Source organism: Anneissia japonica, unplaced genomic scaffold (assembly GCF_011630105.1).
Source record: "Anneissia japonica isolate Jap-2015-1 unplaced genomic scaffold, ASM1163010v1 scaffold4469_len402912_cov134, whole genome shotgun sequence".
Taxonomy (NCBI): Eukaryota; Metazoa; Echinodermata; class Crinoidea; order Comatulida; family Comatulidae; genus Anneissia; species Anneissia japonica.
This window is the reverse complement of record NW_022754049.1, coordinates 136,930-154,163: the sequence shown is the minus strand read 5'-3', so window position 1 is coordinate 154,163 and position 17,234 is coordinate 136,930. Positions and strand designations below refer to the sequence as shown.

The following is a 17,234-nucleotide window of genomic DNA, read 5'->3' as shown; positions in this document are numbered from 1 at the left end:
AACGGTGATGGGTTTGGTCTACAGCCTTTATGAGAAAGTTTCCCGCACGATTAATAGGCCAAATATTATCATCCATGTGTAGTTATTATATATATATATTTATATTTATATGAAATGTTTTCTGAAAGAAGATATCTATTGCAATGCCAGTTTTGTGGCAAGAAAATCCATGTTAGGTGGGCCGATACATCAAAGTATTCTGATCTGTCTATTGTCTTTGCGCACGTTCCTCCTTGCTTTTATTTCCGTATGGTCGGTTGTAAAATTAATGCGAGTACACAACTTATTTGTATGGAGGTATCATGCGGCGCATTTAATACAATTGATAGTTCAGGGTATGGTGACTGTGACATCGTCCGTGAGTTAGGCGATCTTACTCCGAGATGCATTGTTGAAATTTAGGCTTAAAGTTATTGATCTGGTAATATCTGATATCCATTATTAAATGAAATAGTATTATGTTGATTAAGTTGTACTTGTTTGTTAACTTAAGTTTTCATTTTAAAAACTTGTTGATACTCTAAAAAAAACAGTGTAAAATACAAAGATATTGAAAAAATACGAGTCCTTTATTCAAAATCTATCTAAATTCATACATTAACATAACTGGTTATACATTTTACATTTTAAAACAGAATGTAAATATATATTTACAAATCACTATTTTCTCTATTAAAGCCCGGAAGACAATAAATAACTATCATTGAATATGATTGAACTAACCTAACTCCTATTTTACTATAATACATACTTTTATGTGATGATAGAAAGAAGTAATAATTATTTATTGGTTGTTTATTTTAGAAATAAATTATCTTCATACTCTATGTTATTTCGGATTGCTTACATTATTGAACAATTAATATTATTTTATTATTTATAATGCTACTTCAAAATATGTATGCTTTGAATGATGTATGACTTAAGTCGCATGATATAACTGTCGTATCACTATGTTGCACAACAAATGCTACGTAGTAGGTTCACAATACAAACACAAGTATGAAATACAACATATTATTGACAGAAAAGTATAGATATATAACTGTTGTGTGTTTCTTTTTTTTACTATTATTTTTATAATTTCTTTTATACGTCACGATAGATTATGTAATTTATTCAAGTTATACTAAAATAAATAATTATATTCTACTCAGGGCAGCATTAAGTAGGACAATACTATAACAAGTTTGCGCTAGATAATTTTTGAGATGATTTTTTAAATATTTTTTAAATTGTATGTTGAAAAGGTTAATGTTACGGAACATTTAATTATATTTATTTATATAAACGTAAAAGTAATAATGATAAAGAAATAGGTAGGAACAGATACGGCGACTTAAAGCTATTAAAAGTAGAAATAATTCGTAAAGCATAATTTGGCCCTGCAGAAAGACCCATAACAACCACGATAGCAAATACTTCAAAAAGTGAATTTAATACAGAAATTAAAATTAACATAATAATAATGATATAAGCATACTAATAAAAGTACCTAGTAGACCAGGTAAATAAGAGTGACACCAGTTAAAGTAAACTGTATGAAATGTTTTTTTTAACAGATTTAAATGGAATGAAATTTAATAAAAATCCATGCGCAATACCGTATTTTTAATTGAATTTGATAAAAGTAGTATAGTGGATGGTAGACGATTTTTTTTTGTCTGGCTAAGTATTTTTTATTAGGCCTGCCTTTTCTGCAAAAAAGTGAAGGTCAGTCAATAGTTTTCCAAATTGAAACATTTTCTTTGTAGACATCGTCGTCCATTTGTTTTCGGCTCACGTATAGAATATTGATCTCAATTTAAAAAAAATGAAGCCTAGTATAATAGCATCATATAATTTATTTCTCTTTAATATAAAAACGAATCAAAGATGACAGAATGCAACGCAGTATTATTGAAGATTTGTTTTTGGAGGTTCTTTTCTTCGATATGTTTCAAAATTATTCAAAAATTATATCATAAGGCCTACCGCAATACCTCATTTGTGACGCACAATAAATAGGCAATACATTTGACGTACAAATGCTGTGGTATTTTTTATACCGTATAACAAATTTCATGAGTCCTAAAGCTGAGTTCATCTCGTCAATATGGATACAATGTTTATTGGTGAGAACACCCTTAAAGTCCTGTAGACATTTACATTTGCGGCGGGTACGGTAAATGAAAATACTCTTACACCACAAAATCTTCAATATTTTAATCTATCCAGGTAATATGTTACCTATAGACTAACACTTTCATGATTAAATTACAAAATAATTTGCATAAAACATGTACAATTCTGTTACATTCTTGTGACTGGCATTATAATCTTACAATTAAACTGTCAACAAGATATAGAGAATTAAATAAATGTGGTTTTTTTTATGTTCTAAATCTTCAAGACAGTGCAAACTAGCAACACACTCCTTGTCTGGCTCATCTTCTATCAGAAAACGTTACGTGGTGCCTGGCTGAGTCTCCTCCAGACCTCGTGTCCATCGGACCAGACTCGAACGATAAACTGTCTCCCTCGAAACCCAGCACTGCTTCATCAATTGCCTGGATCGCCTCGCGCTCGTCGTCAAGGGGATAATCAACAGGAGGGTACTGCGGGTCAATTAACTGAGAGGGCCTTTCATCGACGACAGGCGTTGGATTGGTATAGGGAATACCCTTCCCTCTTACACCATCATCATCTATTGGTATCAAGAATCGCTGAGAATTGTCGGACCGACCGCTCCCAGTTGATGGATAGTTACTAAAGAAAAAAAAAACACATTTAGTTATTTTTATATCTGTGTTTTCATACTTTAGGCACACGCATGCGTCAAAGATTGCCAATAGGGAATATATCACTATCTTACTCGAAGGTAACAATCCTGTTCACAAGCCAAACACGATGCTTTTCACAAACTAAATGTCAATGTAACGCTTAGGAAGTGGAGTTGTTTTAGACGTGAAAAAAAATCATCCGGCAACACTGACAGGAATTAAACTGGACCCTGGGATTGGGAGGGCAAGCATCCTAAGTACAAAGCTTCAGCTCCACACAAGAGTACTTATTATTATATTGCAAACCCCAGCAATTAATGTAGAAGAATATAATTTTGCACGAACGATGTCCACAAACATCTTAGTACAATTTTTGTGAGTCTAAACGTCGAGACATGGGGCAAATGCAGGGCGGGCGGTGCAGACGGTGCGATCGTAACCCCTAAATTTTATTAAGAAAAATAATTGTTGTATTATACTGTTGATATGATTCCGGGCACTTAAATATCCATATACTCAACATTTTCCTACCTCAGCCCCAAGCATGGTAGGGGTGCTGTGGACTTTTACGCACCCCTCCGCCAACTCCTGCATCCGTCCCAGGAGCCACAGATAAAAAAACTCAAGACAGACAGTGAATAATAAACAGTGGATTGTACTTTTTATACAAGTCTCCCTCCAATTAAAGACCACTTTTGAGACCGGGGTTTCTATGTTCTTTTGCAGATTTGGTCACTAATTAGAGTAATAGAGATAAAAGATATTTGTTCATTTGGGACCAAAGAAAAGAGGTCTGTAATTAGGGGTGGTCTTTAATAGAAGGTCTTTAATTTAGGTGGAGATTTGTATTTACATTTCAACCCATCATGCTAAAACAAAAGGAAAGCAGCGGATGAAATTGAAATGGGTATCAAAGATTACCACTGATCTCCGTTTATTAGCGCACGCATACTAGCTACCACCACTTTAGCCGACAGAGCTAAGCTGATGGTGGTGGTGGTGGTAGTAACTCGTTTATAACAAGTGCTTTCATAAAAAGAAAATTGTTTTGCTTTACCTTCGTTTTGGTTTTGGTCTGATAGGTTCGTCTTCTTCTATGCAAGCTACCATTATAATAACAATCATTATAAGAACGAAAAGTACCGAAGCAATAACCAGACCTTTAATGAATAAAACATTAATATTTAAAAAAAAAGTTTCGTCTGAAATTCTTTATTCAAAATGCTATGTGTTGATCTAATAAAAAAAAATGTAGGCCTAATAATGATATTAATCAGATGATAATGGGTGAATGATATCCCTTACTCAGGGATACAAGCTGGTTAGAATGCACAGCAGGACATTATGAGCCCCGACCCTCATCAATAAACAAATTTTCAAGTGTTATTTTTGAATTTAAAAAATAAGTATCTGACCTTACCTATGATGAGAAAAAACGTTTTGCGATCTTTTTCTGCAAAAGAAAATAAATAAAATATAGCAAAATTAAGGAATCATCAAAATCAAAAATAGACACATAGTGTATAAAGTTAAATTATGGCAATTTTGCGTAAGACGAATCTTAAAATTGCTAATTACTATCGAAAAACAGGGAGTGCTCTTATACGCACGACATACACATGTTCGTCTTATGTGCGGATCGTCAGTATCACGCAAATTTACTACTGCAATGAAGTTACTAAATGTTAGTATGAATGAAAGCTATTTGGAATACGGGGAAATTTTATGAACATTTAAAAACTCATAAGATTAGTATTGCATTTGGCTCCATTTTTAGCCAGCTAGATGCAGTATGATAACCATAAAATGCAGAAATAAAATAAAATGAAGAAATTCCGATGATGAAAAAGGGGGGGGGGGGGGTCATCTTATGCGCCCGACATACAAAAATCATCCAAAAGCCTTATACGCGAGTATATACAAACCTCAACCTCAATATTACAATACATATTTAGAAAATGAATTCAAAAGTGTATGCCATAAATAACTACCGGTATCGAAAATCTTTAAATTGTGCTGTATTTCAATTTACAGTAATTTCATTTATTCGTCTCAAAAATAAAATAAAAATAATTCTACAGAAACAAAAACTACAAAAAACTGAACTAGATTTTATTTTGAGTCTCTTACCCTTGCACGTAAAACTATCAAAATTGCCATCTATACGACAAGTTAGAGTACCGGATTCAGTGGGAGTGTAGCCATCATCGCACTGAACCATCACCTGTTCCCCGTACTTATACACATCGGATGATGGTGTTATTTTGGCGTTATTAATGGTCGGCAGAGGGCAGGTTGTATCTAAGATGAAAATAATGAAGAAAATAATTTTCAATATTGGATTGGAATATAATTTTAATAGTAATATTATTTTGTTTTGTTCTTTGTTTTGAGTGCGTGCATGTTTCATATGACTTTGATTGGAATTATAATTTTTCTTTTGTAAATATAAATAATAATAATAATAATAATAATAATAATAATAATAATAATAATAATAATAATAATAAAAAGCAACAGCATCAACAAACAGCAACAATAACATGAAGAGAATCAACATCAACAGCAATAATTTAATTGATTCAGTGTATAATGCGATTATCTAAAATCATCTTATCACTAGGAAATATAAAGACACGTTAAAGCAATCTGTTTTAAGTGTGAACAGTCTAAAATACATTTAGGTTTTTTAAATGCTTACTCTTTTGAAGTTATTATAGAAGTTATTTAGATCTATGCAAGTTATTTAGCTCCTGCCATAGGCGGCTCCTCATTTAATAGGGCGCCGCCTACGGTGGGAGATATGCAAACTAGAGTTAGTACAGTATACCCATCATGCAATTTGGTGATTCATTTCTTTTTTTATCTGCGGAGGGTTCAATCTTGAGTTTCTAGTATCTTCGATAATACCTACTTGCTTCAATAGAAACAGCCCAAGAGTACGTCCTTTTTGGTCTGTTGGTGGTACTCATTAAATTAATCTCATCACCAACTTCACTAGTATGAAATTCAGGATCTGACATCAGATCCCAAATCATGTAATCAACAGAATCAGCTTGGTCATCCGAAAATGTTAGAGGTGAATTTAATGTGGAGCTTGTTCCGATCATGTCGCCACTTTCAAATTGAATCCAGTCGGTTTCGTCAAGTGAATGAGCAACTACTTGTGAAGTTTCGCCAACAACGTCAAATCGCCCAATCAGCTGATACCTGTTTGTCGCTAAAAACTAATTCAAACAAGAAAATGAATATGCATTACTTATTTAGGGACTTTTCTGAACTAATGGATTTATCAATTCAGTTCGTATCACACGTTTTCATTTTTTGGTAAAATAGTTAAAATATGACAAAACGCTGGAGTTACAATGATGACATCACGATTGCCTCTAATAATAAATGTGTATTAAATTGTTTAGTTAAATAAAAGTACTTTATTACTTTATCAATATTACACTATTTCTAATAGAACTACTTTATAATGAGTATTAGTATTAAGTTATTCTTGTCAAAACATGTCTATTAAAGCCCTAGATTAGGAAAGTATGAGTTATTGATGTACCTCCTTTAGTTTCATTAAATATATTACCTAGATAAGAAATATGTGTTTTTGATTCACATCCTATCTATCGATATTTATTATCAATTGACGGTTTTGTTGATTATTTAAGTTTGTTAGACATAGAAAATAATTATGTCGTTGAATAAATAATGTCAACAAAATTAATATTTTAAATGTGTTGGTGCTCATATATTTCAGTAATACGTTTGTCTCTTACATATTGCTGATATGAAGTATATATTATTAAAAAATATATCAATATAAATTTTACCTACCCTCAGAACGTTGATGGTGACGGTTGATGTGTCTGAACTGAAAATTTTAATTCCCGTCAAATATCCGTCACAGTCCAATGGGTTTCCAACATTTAGTGACAACACGTTTGGGGTTTCTTGGTTTGGTAGACTTTCCATTGTAGGATCACTGCTGACTCGACACAGATCAGAGGCTAAATGTTTCAACCAAAAAAAAAACCCAGTTAAATAGCCCTTACATATATTTATTAGCTTTAAATTTAAAAATTACCACATCTACATGGCCCATATAACATATTTTTCTTTCTCTAAGAGACGTCATATACATAATGTACGTTTCTATATTTTATTTTTTCTGTCAGTTGTTTTAAAGTAAAGAATTTTTAAATAAGCTAGTAAATATTCTTTCCTGTGTCCTATTGGGAGCTATAATTTTTTGATATTTTCAGATGAGAAATTCATGTTTTAACAGACATATTTAGGGTTTTCTTTTTATTTTGTAAGATAAAATTGAACAAGATTTTAATGCAACTCTTATATCTCATTGGATAATTATATGACACAAAATCAAATCTATTACCAATATTATTACGAATTTCTTTTAGTTGTTGTAACGAGGATGTAGTCGAGTTGACAGTGGAAGTGACGAGAGTGATGAAGATAATAATGACTGTTTTATTTATGATTATGTAATTATAATGAGATTTATGAATAAAATGATTCAAAAAATGATGATGAATATAAATATGATGTTGATGATAATGATCATGATGACAATAATGATAATGATGATGATAATTATGACGAGGTTGATGATAATGGTGTTGATATTGACGATGTTGATGATAATGAATTATAGGCCTATATGGATTATATTTCTGAGCAGCCTACCACGGTCGGGGGTGGATTCAGTGGTACTTTCCGGTGTCGTCGAGTCAACTGTTGTTACGGCTTCTGTAGACTTTGGTTCTGTAACAACTTTCGGTGTTGATTGTACTGCTGTTGCCATGGTCGATGTTTTTCCAACAGTTTCAGTTGTAGTTGATTCTGTATTTGCTTTGGTTGTGACAACTGCTGTGACAGTGGCAGTGGGCATCGTAGTTGTTGGAATTTCTATCAAATTACAAAAGCATTACATAGGCTTACATTATTCTGTTGATGATTCTTAATTTATACCACTTATTCAGTTTGTGCACAAAAATTCGAGACCACATTTGGGACCTGAAAATCCAGGTGGCCTCGTGATTCGGTCTTCAATTAGAAAGTTAGTTTTGTGTTAAGATTGAAGATTGTTATTTGGTACTTTGGAAAAGTGTTCTCGAATTAGAAGGGGTCTCGCATTGTAGGGTACACTATGGCTCGTATTATCATATCCCATAACATGCAAGTAACACACGTGGGTATACTATAATATCCAGACTTAGTTTATAATAACTGTATTTGCTGACTGTGAAACTGTTTTTCATAGGTTAGGTAAATAGTTGGTTTACCGTTTTGTTATATTAGTTCAAATTATATCCCAATAATAGTAGGAATATATTTCCTCTGTTAGACTAGATGTGTATACCAGTGAAAGTATTATCGTGCATATACTTTTACTTCATGTATAGGCGTATTAAATGTCAATGACTATCCAAGAACCCGTTGGCCGGATAGAGTTACAATATCGATATGCATATTTATATTGGACATTTATTTTTTCTTCTTAAAATATGAACATTTGCTGTACGAAAAAAACCATACCCAATATCAATGAATATTATATACAATACATAACATAACAAGATACATAACACACCTTTAGATTTTCTAGTTAAGATACCGGTTGTCTTTTTAAAAGTTATTGTGTAATAGATAATGAATAAAATATAGCACACAACAGATAATTAAGAATTATTAACCACATACAGATACTAGGCATTTGATTGGTTAGAAAGCGGGTATAATAACTTTAACCATCACAGTCCTAGGCTGAGTGATAGTTCATAAATTCCCGTGGAAAAATACTATCACGTTTAAATGACAATATATTTTGCCCTGCCGCGATGTATAGAGGACCGTAAGTGTGACGCAAACCTGGCTGGTGGCCAATGAATGAGAGGCCCCTTTCTATAATGTTGGTATTTAATTTATGACACGTACGTACGCACGATCACGGTGACGCGACCGGTAAGCCGCTGAGAGAGATTGGCCCATTGATCGGCTAGGCCTAGGAAGTAAGCCTATGCCTACTTAGTGGGAACTCGAGTTTTTGTTACATTTTTTAGGCCCGTAGAATCCATGTATGAGGCATACAAAACAAATATTGTATGACTGCTCTGGATTTGGGAAACGGTGAAATCTATTGCCTCTCGGTGATGTGGAGACCGTAGCCAACTACTCGGCCCTTCAGCCCTTTGGGACGATAGGCTACGGTCTCCACATCACCTCAGGGTAATATATTTCACAATTCCCCTCATGAGCAATCAATATTTGTGTATAATATCCCTATTTAGTTAAAATCAGCCTTGGGTTTAAACCTGATTGAAAATACGTTTATCTTTAAAAATGTACTGTACAAAACACCTGAAGATGTCCACACTTTCAAATTATATTTGACAAAACATAGGCCTATGACATACCTAAATATAGTCATGATGACGTCACCACATGTGCCTATATTATAAGCACATCTTGACTATAAGTGTTTTGACAAAAAAAGTGATAATCTGGACAGAACTGAAGGTAAAGTTAACACTACACCATGAATTATGTTAATCAATGAAAAGAAGAAAAAAAAAACTACACCATGAAAAGATGTTAATCAATGAAAAAAACAACAACAATGTGATAAGTAAGATAAAGAAGTGTGCACACATAAAGAGATCATATATATTGATGCATAATGTTGGAAACGTATTAGTAAGTAAAGAAAACCACAAAATACATTTTGTGTGCAAAATGCATGGCGTTATTATTATCACATAATTGTATACCAATTCAGTGTTCTACCGCCGACCATCAACCGTAACACCCACAAGTGATGAAGAGGATGTAGGCCTGTATCTATGATTAGGGCCATTGATACATTTTAGTAATAGTCAGGTCACACAATAATATGATGTGTAAGGGCGTTGTTATTGGAAGTGTGTACCAATGAATTGTTCTACCACCGCCCAAGAACGTAGCACCAGTTAACACGTCATCAGAGAAGAAAATAATGCTGGCCTATATCTGTGATAATGATACATGTTAGTAATGAATAAGTCACACAATAATGTTCAAGGAAGTTTTTATAATCGGAAGTTTGTGTACCAATGCACTGTTCTACCGACCACGACCCGTCGTTAAAGCACGTGATCATTGATGAAGATGGCGTATATCCATTATTACATGTCAGCGTTACTGTATCACCCGGATTGAATTCTGTGCTACCTCCAGCATCAACTGAACCAAATTGTATTGTCGGCACTGCATCGCAAATAACTTTATACATCAAGAAAATAAACATAAACCGTATGAGAGTATCGACACACACACTTAGGTACGAATGTACAGATTATGGTTACATTATGGGTTTGTACTTTCACGGTTCTGAATATCACTCGAGATTAATTACGAAGATTTAACTAGTATTTAAAGCCAAACATAACAAAATGCATCTAACACGGGCTTGAGAAGCATTAGTGCTCTTTCAAACTTGAATAGACACATCATTGTTTCTGAACCTATTTAGCTAGCACCTGTTATTGTCCCTAACTGATCTTCACACATCGTACCAGTGCACTCCTCTGTGTTCCAGCTACCGTCGTTTGCACACGTGATTACAGACGATGATGGAGTATATCCGGTATCACATGTTAAAGTTACTGTGTCACCGGGATGAAATTCTGTGTTACCATCAGCATCGACAGAACCAGAATCTACGGTCGGCAGAGCCTGACAAATAACTTTTAAACAACAATAACACAAACAGTAATAATGCATGGTGTAACAACATAACATTTTAAACATTTACTAAGCGAGCCAAAACATTAGGCCTACATAATAATCAACACATTGCAGCTAAAAGCATATTTTCTATGAACATAAGATATTTAAGATAATTTGTAGTTGATAGCATGTCACTCCATTGACAGCATTATTATTGTCTTAGATACAGAAGAAAATTAAATACACAGAAAGCCAAAAAAAAAAATAAATAAATAAATAAATATTTACAAGAGTGTGTTATTATCATATGTTATTGACTATCCATCCATGAATATTTTATATCTGCTGATATTTTACCAATGTACTCGGCAGTGACTCTTGTTTCGTCCTGATGTGATCACATAATGCATATACACATAATTACACTCTTTTGTGTCATTTGCATAAAAATCTATTCTATTTCTAGTGTCATCAACAGAGTAATAGATACACAAACTGTACATATACATAAACAAACAACATTAAACGGTTACATAATTATCACGTGTAACCAAAACAAATTAATTGCCAGATAGGCTGATACAATGAGGTTAAATTGTAGAGAAGACTCATAAGCGACTGTACTTATAAACTCCAAAGTATTTGATGGTATGGGTTATCCCTTTTTGCGCCTTATACCAGATGGACCCGTTTTGAGATATTTTACCTACAAGTCTTCAGAAATAAAAGTGTAAAGTTAAATTCTCTGCCGTGCCAACGTGTTTCGAAAAGACGTTTAATTATTATTAATTTTTTTAAAGATGATTATAACAAAATCAAAAGAAAAAAATAAAAACATGTAACTTTTAAGTCACTGATATGTTTACCTATACATTCTGCAGATGTCCACGAACCGTCGTCTGTACATGTGACGGAGTTATTAGGTGACGAATAACCATTATTGCAAACGAATGACACGGTCTGCGGTGGGTACAATGTTCCACTAACACTAGAGTTCAATGTGCCGAAGGGTACAGTAGGTAACGCGTCACATGTTCTCGGAGATGCTTTTGTAAAAAATGCAAACAAATTCCATTAGAAACCCAAGATATAAAACAATATGCAATTGAGCATGTCTTGGTTCATGGGCCTACGTGACTATATCATTGTTAATCAATCAATCAATCAATCAATCGGTTAATCAATTAATCATTCAATCAATGTCTACGTCACTGAAAATTGTTCAATCAATCAACCACCCAACAAATCAATCAAACAAATCAGTTTCAGTCCATCAATAAATCAATCAAAGATAACTCTCAAACATTTGACGATTAATAATGTTTACACAATATTTATATTATCGATTTTCAATTACCTGTATATGAGATGAGAAACGTAGATGGTGACGATATGGTACCAGACATGAAAACCACAGATATAACATTCGTTGCCGACGGGTCAATAGCACCAGTATTTGTAACGCTACTGATCACGCCGTCGTCTGCTATGCTTAACGAAGTTCCACTTGGTAGTAGACGTTGCTCTATCGTTATTACGATAACATAGTCCTCTGGTGCAGTGATGGTATACATGCAGGAACTGGATGATGGGGCATTACCCGGGTAACCTGGTGATGCAATGTAGCCCGATGTACCAGTGAAGTCACCACCACAGCTTCCGGTTATTGCTAAAGAAATGAAGAATTTGTAATTACACTTCAGCGTCCAGCTAGAGTCGCAAAACCAGGTACAACAATATGAACAGAGATGTTACTAAATCTATATGACCAACTGAGTCGATGCCACCACCATCACTGGCGACGGGAGCAATCCACGCTAAAATCTACATGGAGCGTACTTTCTGGACGTCAAAATTCGTTAGATACTTAAGATCCGAAGAAGACATTCTAACTATGGCTTGTTGGTCTAGAGGCATGATGGCTTCGGATGTGAGTGGTACCTTGTTCAACTTCAGGACTAGCCCGTTATTATAGAGGCATGAATTAGCTTAATGTGTGGGACGTAACTATGGAGGCATAAATGTAGCTCAGTGTGTGGGACACAACAATTATGGCTTTGGTTTAGAGACATGAATTTAGGTTAGGGTGTGAAAGGTCCCTTGTTCAATTCCTGGACGAGCCCGTTTATTTTTTCTCTAAAAAAAGAAAAAAAGCACAGTCATTTAGCAGAGTATTCCTGAGCTCCTCATTGGGGCTAAAAATACACTATTGGATTTACTCACCTTCATACGAAATAACGAATCCATTGCGTGGATCTGTCGTGGCACTCAATAGCTGGATCTCGAACGATGCTGTCAGGTTTGGTTTCCAGACGTATGGCAAAGTAAGAGATTCGCCCCCAGATATCGTCTCTGACACTGCGTTCGCACCGGACGTGAGGACCAGTTGATCGTTCATAGCCAATGAAAACATTCTAATCGTTACAGTGATAAGAGTTGGGTTTTCAAAGCTTATCATCCATGTTACGGTTTCTCCAGTGTATGCACTCGGAAAATTGGGAGAATATATGTAACCTTCTGGTAATGTGTAGGTGCCGCCATCTTGACCGATTGATGCTTGAAGAGGTAAAATGTTATTAACAGTTATGATAGACATTTTCAACTGGCCAATGTTGTAATATATAGTTATTGGGTAGATATGTACATATAAATTACAGAACATTATTATCAATTCGTAAGGTATTTTAATAAATTCATGTTTTATCACCGTTAATTATCCAAATACTAGTCCATATTAGGTATTTATACTTAAAAGGGCATTTGTTATGGACATCTTTGAAGTTTAATTTTATCAATGCCTTAATTCATAAAAATATGTCAAACTTTCTAATGCATACATTAATTATTTTAACTTACAGACATAAATACTAGTGTAGCCATTCCCTCCACAGACCTCTGTGCTATCACCAGAGCACGCTACATTACAGTAAGATTCGGACACAAGGGTAACGTCTCCAGGTGATTCTTCAATTGTGTTTCCGCATGAGCACTGCTCTCCATTTATGGTCCCTGAATACGTGTACCCGGCATTTCTGCACGATTCTATACAATCTGTTATAGTCAGATCTGTTCTCCCGGTATATAGCGCACCGGCAAGTACCATTATATTTGCGTTACTATGACAACCAATATACCCAGGGACTGTAAAATATAGAAACAATGTACCGGTATGCAATTGGTGATATGGTATCATAATGTATATAGTAAGTTATGATTTTCTATACATTTGAGATACGTATACTGTAGGCCTACATAGCCCTGTGTGATTATGTAATGTCATTTTAAGGCCTGTGTCCGAAAAATATGGTTTCAATTATTATTCTTGCTGTTAAAGATACATTTTAGCTTTTGTTTATCAATTCTGTATCTCTCACCGAGATCCTCACATTGTTTCCAGAACCTTGTTTTCTAGTATTATGGCTTTTATTTATGTTTACACGGAATACGGAAATCAATGTCCTACGCCCTCTTACTGTAGTTATTTTTGTTTGATTTTTATTATGATAAACTGCCTCAAGATTTAAATGAATATTTGACACTTATCACGCATCCGCATGAAACTAGGAAAAAATCAAAGGGAAATTTATATCAGCCGAATCCAGCGACTACAACTAGACACTTTTCAATTACCTCTGTATTTTGCACCAAATTATTGAATAAAACGCCAATACACATTCGCGAAATTAAACACAGAAACACCTTCAAAATCAAATTCAAAGAAGTTTTACGAAAATAAAAGATTGTAATTTCGACTTCAATTTAGATTTTATGGCATGTTTTTACCTTATTATTTTCATTATTATTACAATTAGTGAAGCGTTTGTTTTAATTTATTTGTTAATTACATTTCATAGGATGTTGAGCACGATAAGGCATGAAGTTACCTCTTTTCAACCTCCTTTTATCTAAAAAAAAAATTATATCATATTAATTTCCATTGTAAATTTTAACTTTGTTTTTTGGATAATAAAGAAAGAAACGAGGAGAGGATAATATTACTAAGTCACTGAAATTATGATTTAGGGCGTATATAGCCTATAGCAAGACGGTTTCGTGATACTCTATTGTATGATGATTATATAAAAGGTATCTCTTCAGAAATAGTGCTGTCCCACTAAACATGCGCAGGAGGACGAAGAATTAGTTGCTTAAACCGGATTTGAATTCCCAACCAAGCCTCAATATATTGATTAGTTAAGACATTTACATATAGACAGCAGAAGGTCCCGGGTTTGAACCTCCGTTTTGTCAGCATTTTTTGCTATTGAATTTTCTGTAAAGATCATAGTAAAATAATAATAATAATAATAATAATAATAATAATATAGTTAATTATTAATTATGTGTACAATATTTTTAATGTTTTATATATAATATATTACTATAAGGAATCCTGAAATTGGCTTTTCGCTGTTGGACGATGATTTGAAGTAAAATGAAAATTTAAAAAAAATAAAATAAAATAAATAATAATAATAATAATAATAATAATAATAATAATAATAATAATAATAATAATAATATTAATAATAATAATAATAATAATGCTAATAATAATAATAATAATAATAACAATAATAATAGCAATAATAAACAAAAAAATGATTATAGTGATAATGATGATGATGATGATGATGATGATGATGATGTTAATGACAATATGATGATGATCAAAAATGATCGACAACGCTTTATAGAAATGTTTACAACGATCCGCATGATTGTTTATGTTTTGACCTATCTCATATCCAATAATGGCGTAATTCTACACCATAATAAATCTCATAAAAAATAGAAATTCAACATCAGATCACCAAGAATAAATTACTGTTAAAAAATTGTTATAGATGGTACACACCTTGAAATAATTGTTGACATACTACATTGGCGTCGGTTAGATCAAAACTATTTATGCATACTGTTGTCCACTCACTGTTGTAATAGATTTCGACCCTACCTTCGAAGATGTTCGAACCATCTTGTAATCGTACATCCCCTAATATTCGGGAAAGAAAATAAATTATGTTTAAAATACATTCATCCGTACACAGAGATATTATTAATAGGCCTACACAGGTCTACCGCGTAGCACCGTAAGCACAACACATTGGATAAATGATGATATTATCGTATCATGCACTTCTATGTATGTAGATTAAACTACAACAGACAAGTTTACTGCGGTACAATATACAGAACAGAAGGGAATTGAAGTGTACACGCACACACACACACATGCACGCACCACTGTGTACACAATTATATTTAATCATATAAAAATTAGGGAAGGCTATATACCGTACATTATTAATATTAATGTAGGCCAATAGTGCTGGTGGTAATAAATGAACAGAGGGGCTGGTACACAATAAATGAAAACAAGAGTGTAAAACCTCGGTTACTTCGTGAATTTAATGTACTGTACTACTAATTTATCAATGTCTCACACACAGTAGTATAGATAGGCCTGTGTTCCAATTTACACAAAAAGATTCAACATTCCTTTGTTAAAATAGAACTCTACATTATGTAGTAATAGTAAGTTCAGAGTAGGTAGGGCTATTATTATATAGCTAAATTTCGTTCTAGTACGTCTTTTGTTGTGTATTGTATTAGTCATTCTAAAATGAATTGGATGTATACGCTTGATTTCCCGCGTATTTGTGTGTAGCTTATCATGGCTGAAAATATGTTCATGGTTCGATAACACTTGGGTATTGACGAAAATATCATGTTATTATTCCGGCAAGGTGTTATGACCGGTGCTTTACTAACAGCAGACGTCTCACGAATGGGCCTATTCGGAGTCATCTATTATAGATTCAATATAGGCCTATTATGTACCGAGTGTCTTATAATATGGCATTGGTATAAATCTTTTCTTCCATTGCATAATCCCACCATGTTTAATCAATGAAACACGAGGCCCTATCATGTATTTAAAAACAATCACACTTCAATATCGATCAATACAGTTTTATGTAATTCGACATGAAACTACCATGTTTTATAATGAACATTGTCACACTGTAGTACACTCTCCTCTACATCCATTTGACTCGTATTCCAGCTGTTGTTGTTGACTTTATTAGGCATACTCTAGGGTGGGGAAAGCAACTTAATACGTTTAGCAACTGCACTGATTCTACAGACATTTTGTTAGATATTTATGTGTCCATTTATATATAGATTAAGTCGGCATAATAATAATATATGATAGGCCTATATAATATTTAAATAATGTAATTTACAGTAACATTATTTATGTAGATTATATATTGCTACGACAGAGTGGCCAGGGTAATAATTTGAAGAGCAAGTACTCAGTAATCACAAATCGATTTTTGTTTATAATAATTATGAAAATTCTAAAAGTTGTGTCAGAAAGTATCGTCACAAAACGCTGCAGCAGCTTTTTCAAAAATAGTTAGTCAAAATTTACAAGTAGGCCTACAAATTTAAGAGTTTAAATAACAAACTCCAACCTTATTATAACGTAAAATTATTAGGTGAGGTGGCATTATTGGAACAATGTGTTATATACTATTTAAACTATTATTGTTATAATATTAAGCAATACTAATTTCCAGAAAAAGAGGTATAGGCAAAGTGTATGTATGAACTGACAACAGTAAAATAATATTATCTGCGTAAGAATGACATACTATTTGCTTTGAAAATACACAATACCAGTAACAGCATGGATGTTTCGTTACTTTTTAAGATCCAAACGAAATAGTCATACAC

At 33.4% G+C, this 17,234-nt stretch overlaps 1 protein-coding gene across 3 annotated transcripts; it reads right to left on the bottom strand.

Annotated features, from left to right (window-relative positions):
* Nucleotides 1-548: 548 nt before the first annotated feature.
* LOC117123027 (cubilin-like) lies at nucleotides 549-13,663 on the bottom strand. Of its 3 annotated transcripts, XM_033268822.1 has the most exons (13): nucleotides 13,344-13,663; nucleotides 12,711-13,043; nucleotides 11,845-12,156; nucleotides 11,354-11,533; nucleotides 10,334-10,504; nucleotides 9,870-10,040; nucleotides 7,467-7,688; nucleotides 6,597-6,769; nucleotides 5,677-5,989; nucleotides 4,893-5,063; nucleotides 4,183-4,215; nucleotides 3,820-3,922; nucleotides 549-2,748 (listed from the first exon to the last, which is right to left on the bottom strand). In XM_033268822.1, exons 1-13 carry the CDS (start codon nucleotides 13,588-13,590, stop codon nucleotides 2,427-2,429), a joined length of 2,751 nt encoding a protein of 916 aa, XP_033124713.1. In that variant the 5' UTR covers nucleotides 13,591-13,663; the 3' UTR covers nucleotides 549-2,426. The 3 variants fall into 3 exon arrangements, with proteins under 3 accessions (XP_033124713.1, XP_033124714.1, XP_033124715.1); XM_033268823.1 differs by lacking the exon at nucleotides 10,334-10,504; XM_033268824.1 differs by lacking the exons at nucleotides 9,870-10,040; nucleotides 10,334-10,504.
* Between the last annotated feature and the right edge of the window lie 3,571 nt (nucleotides 13,664-17,234).

Coding starts and splice junctions, on each gene's coding strand:
- LOC117123027 (XM_033268822.1), bottom strand. CDS start 13,590: ATGGTACTTGCCGGTGCGCTATATACCGGGAGAACAGATCTGACTATA. Junction 13,044..13,343: donor CTACACTAGTATTTATGTCT/GTAAGTTAAAAT, acceptor TACCTCTTCAAG/CATCAATCGGTCAAGATGGC. Junction 7,689..9,869: donor GTCGGTAGAACAGTGCATTG/GTACACAAACTT, acceptor GTAATTTGATAG/AAATTCCAACAACTACGATG.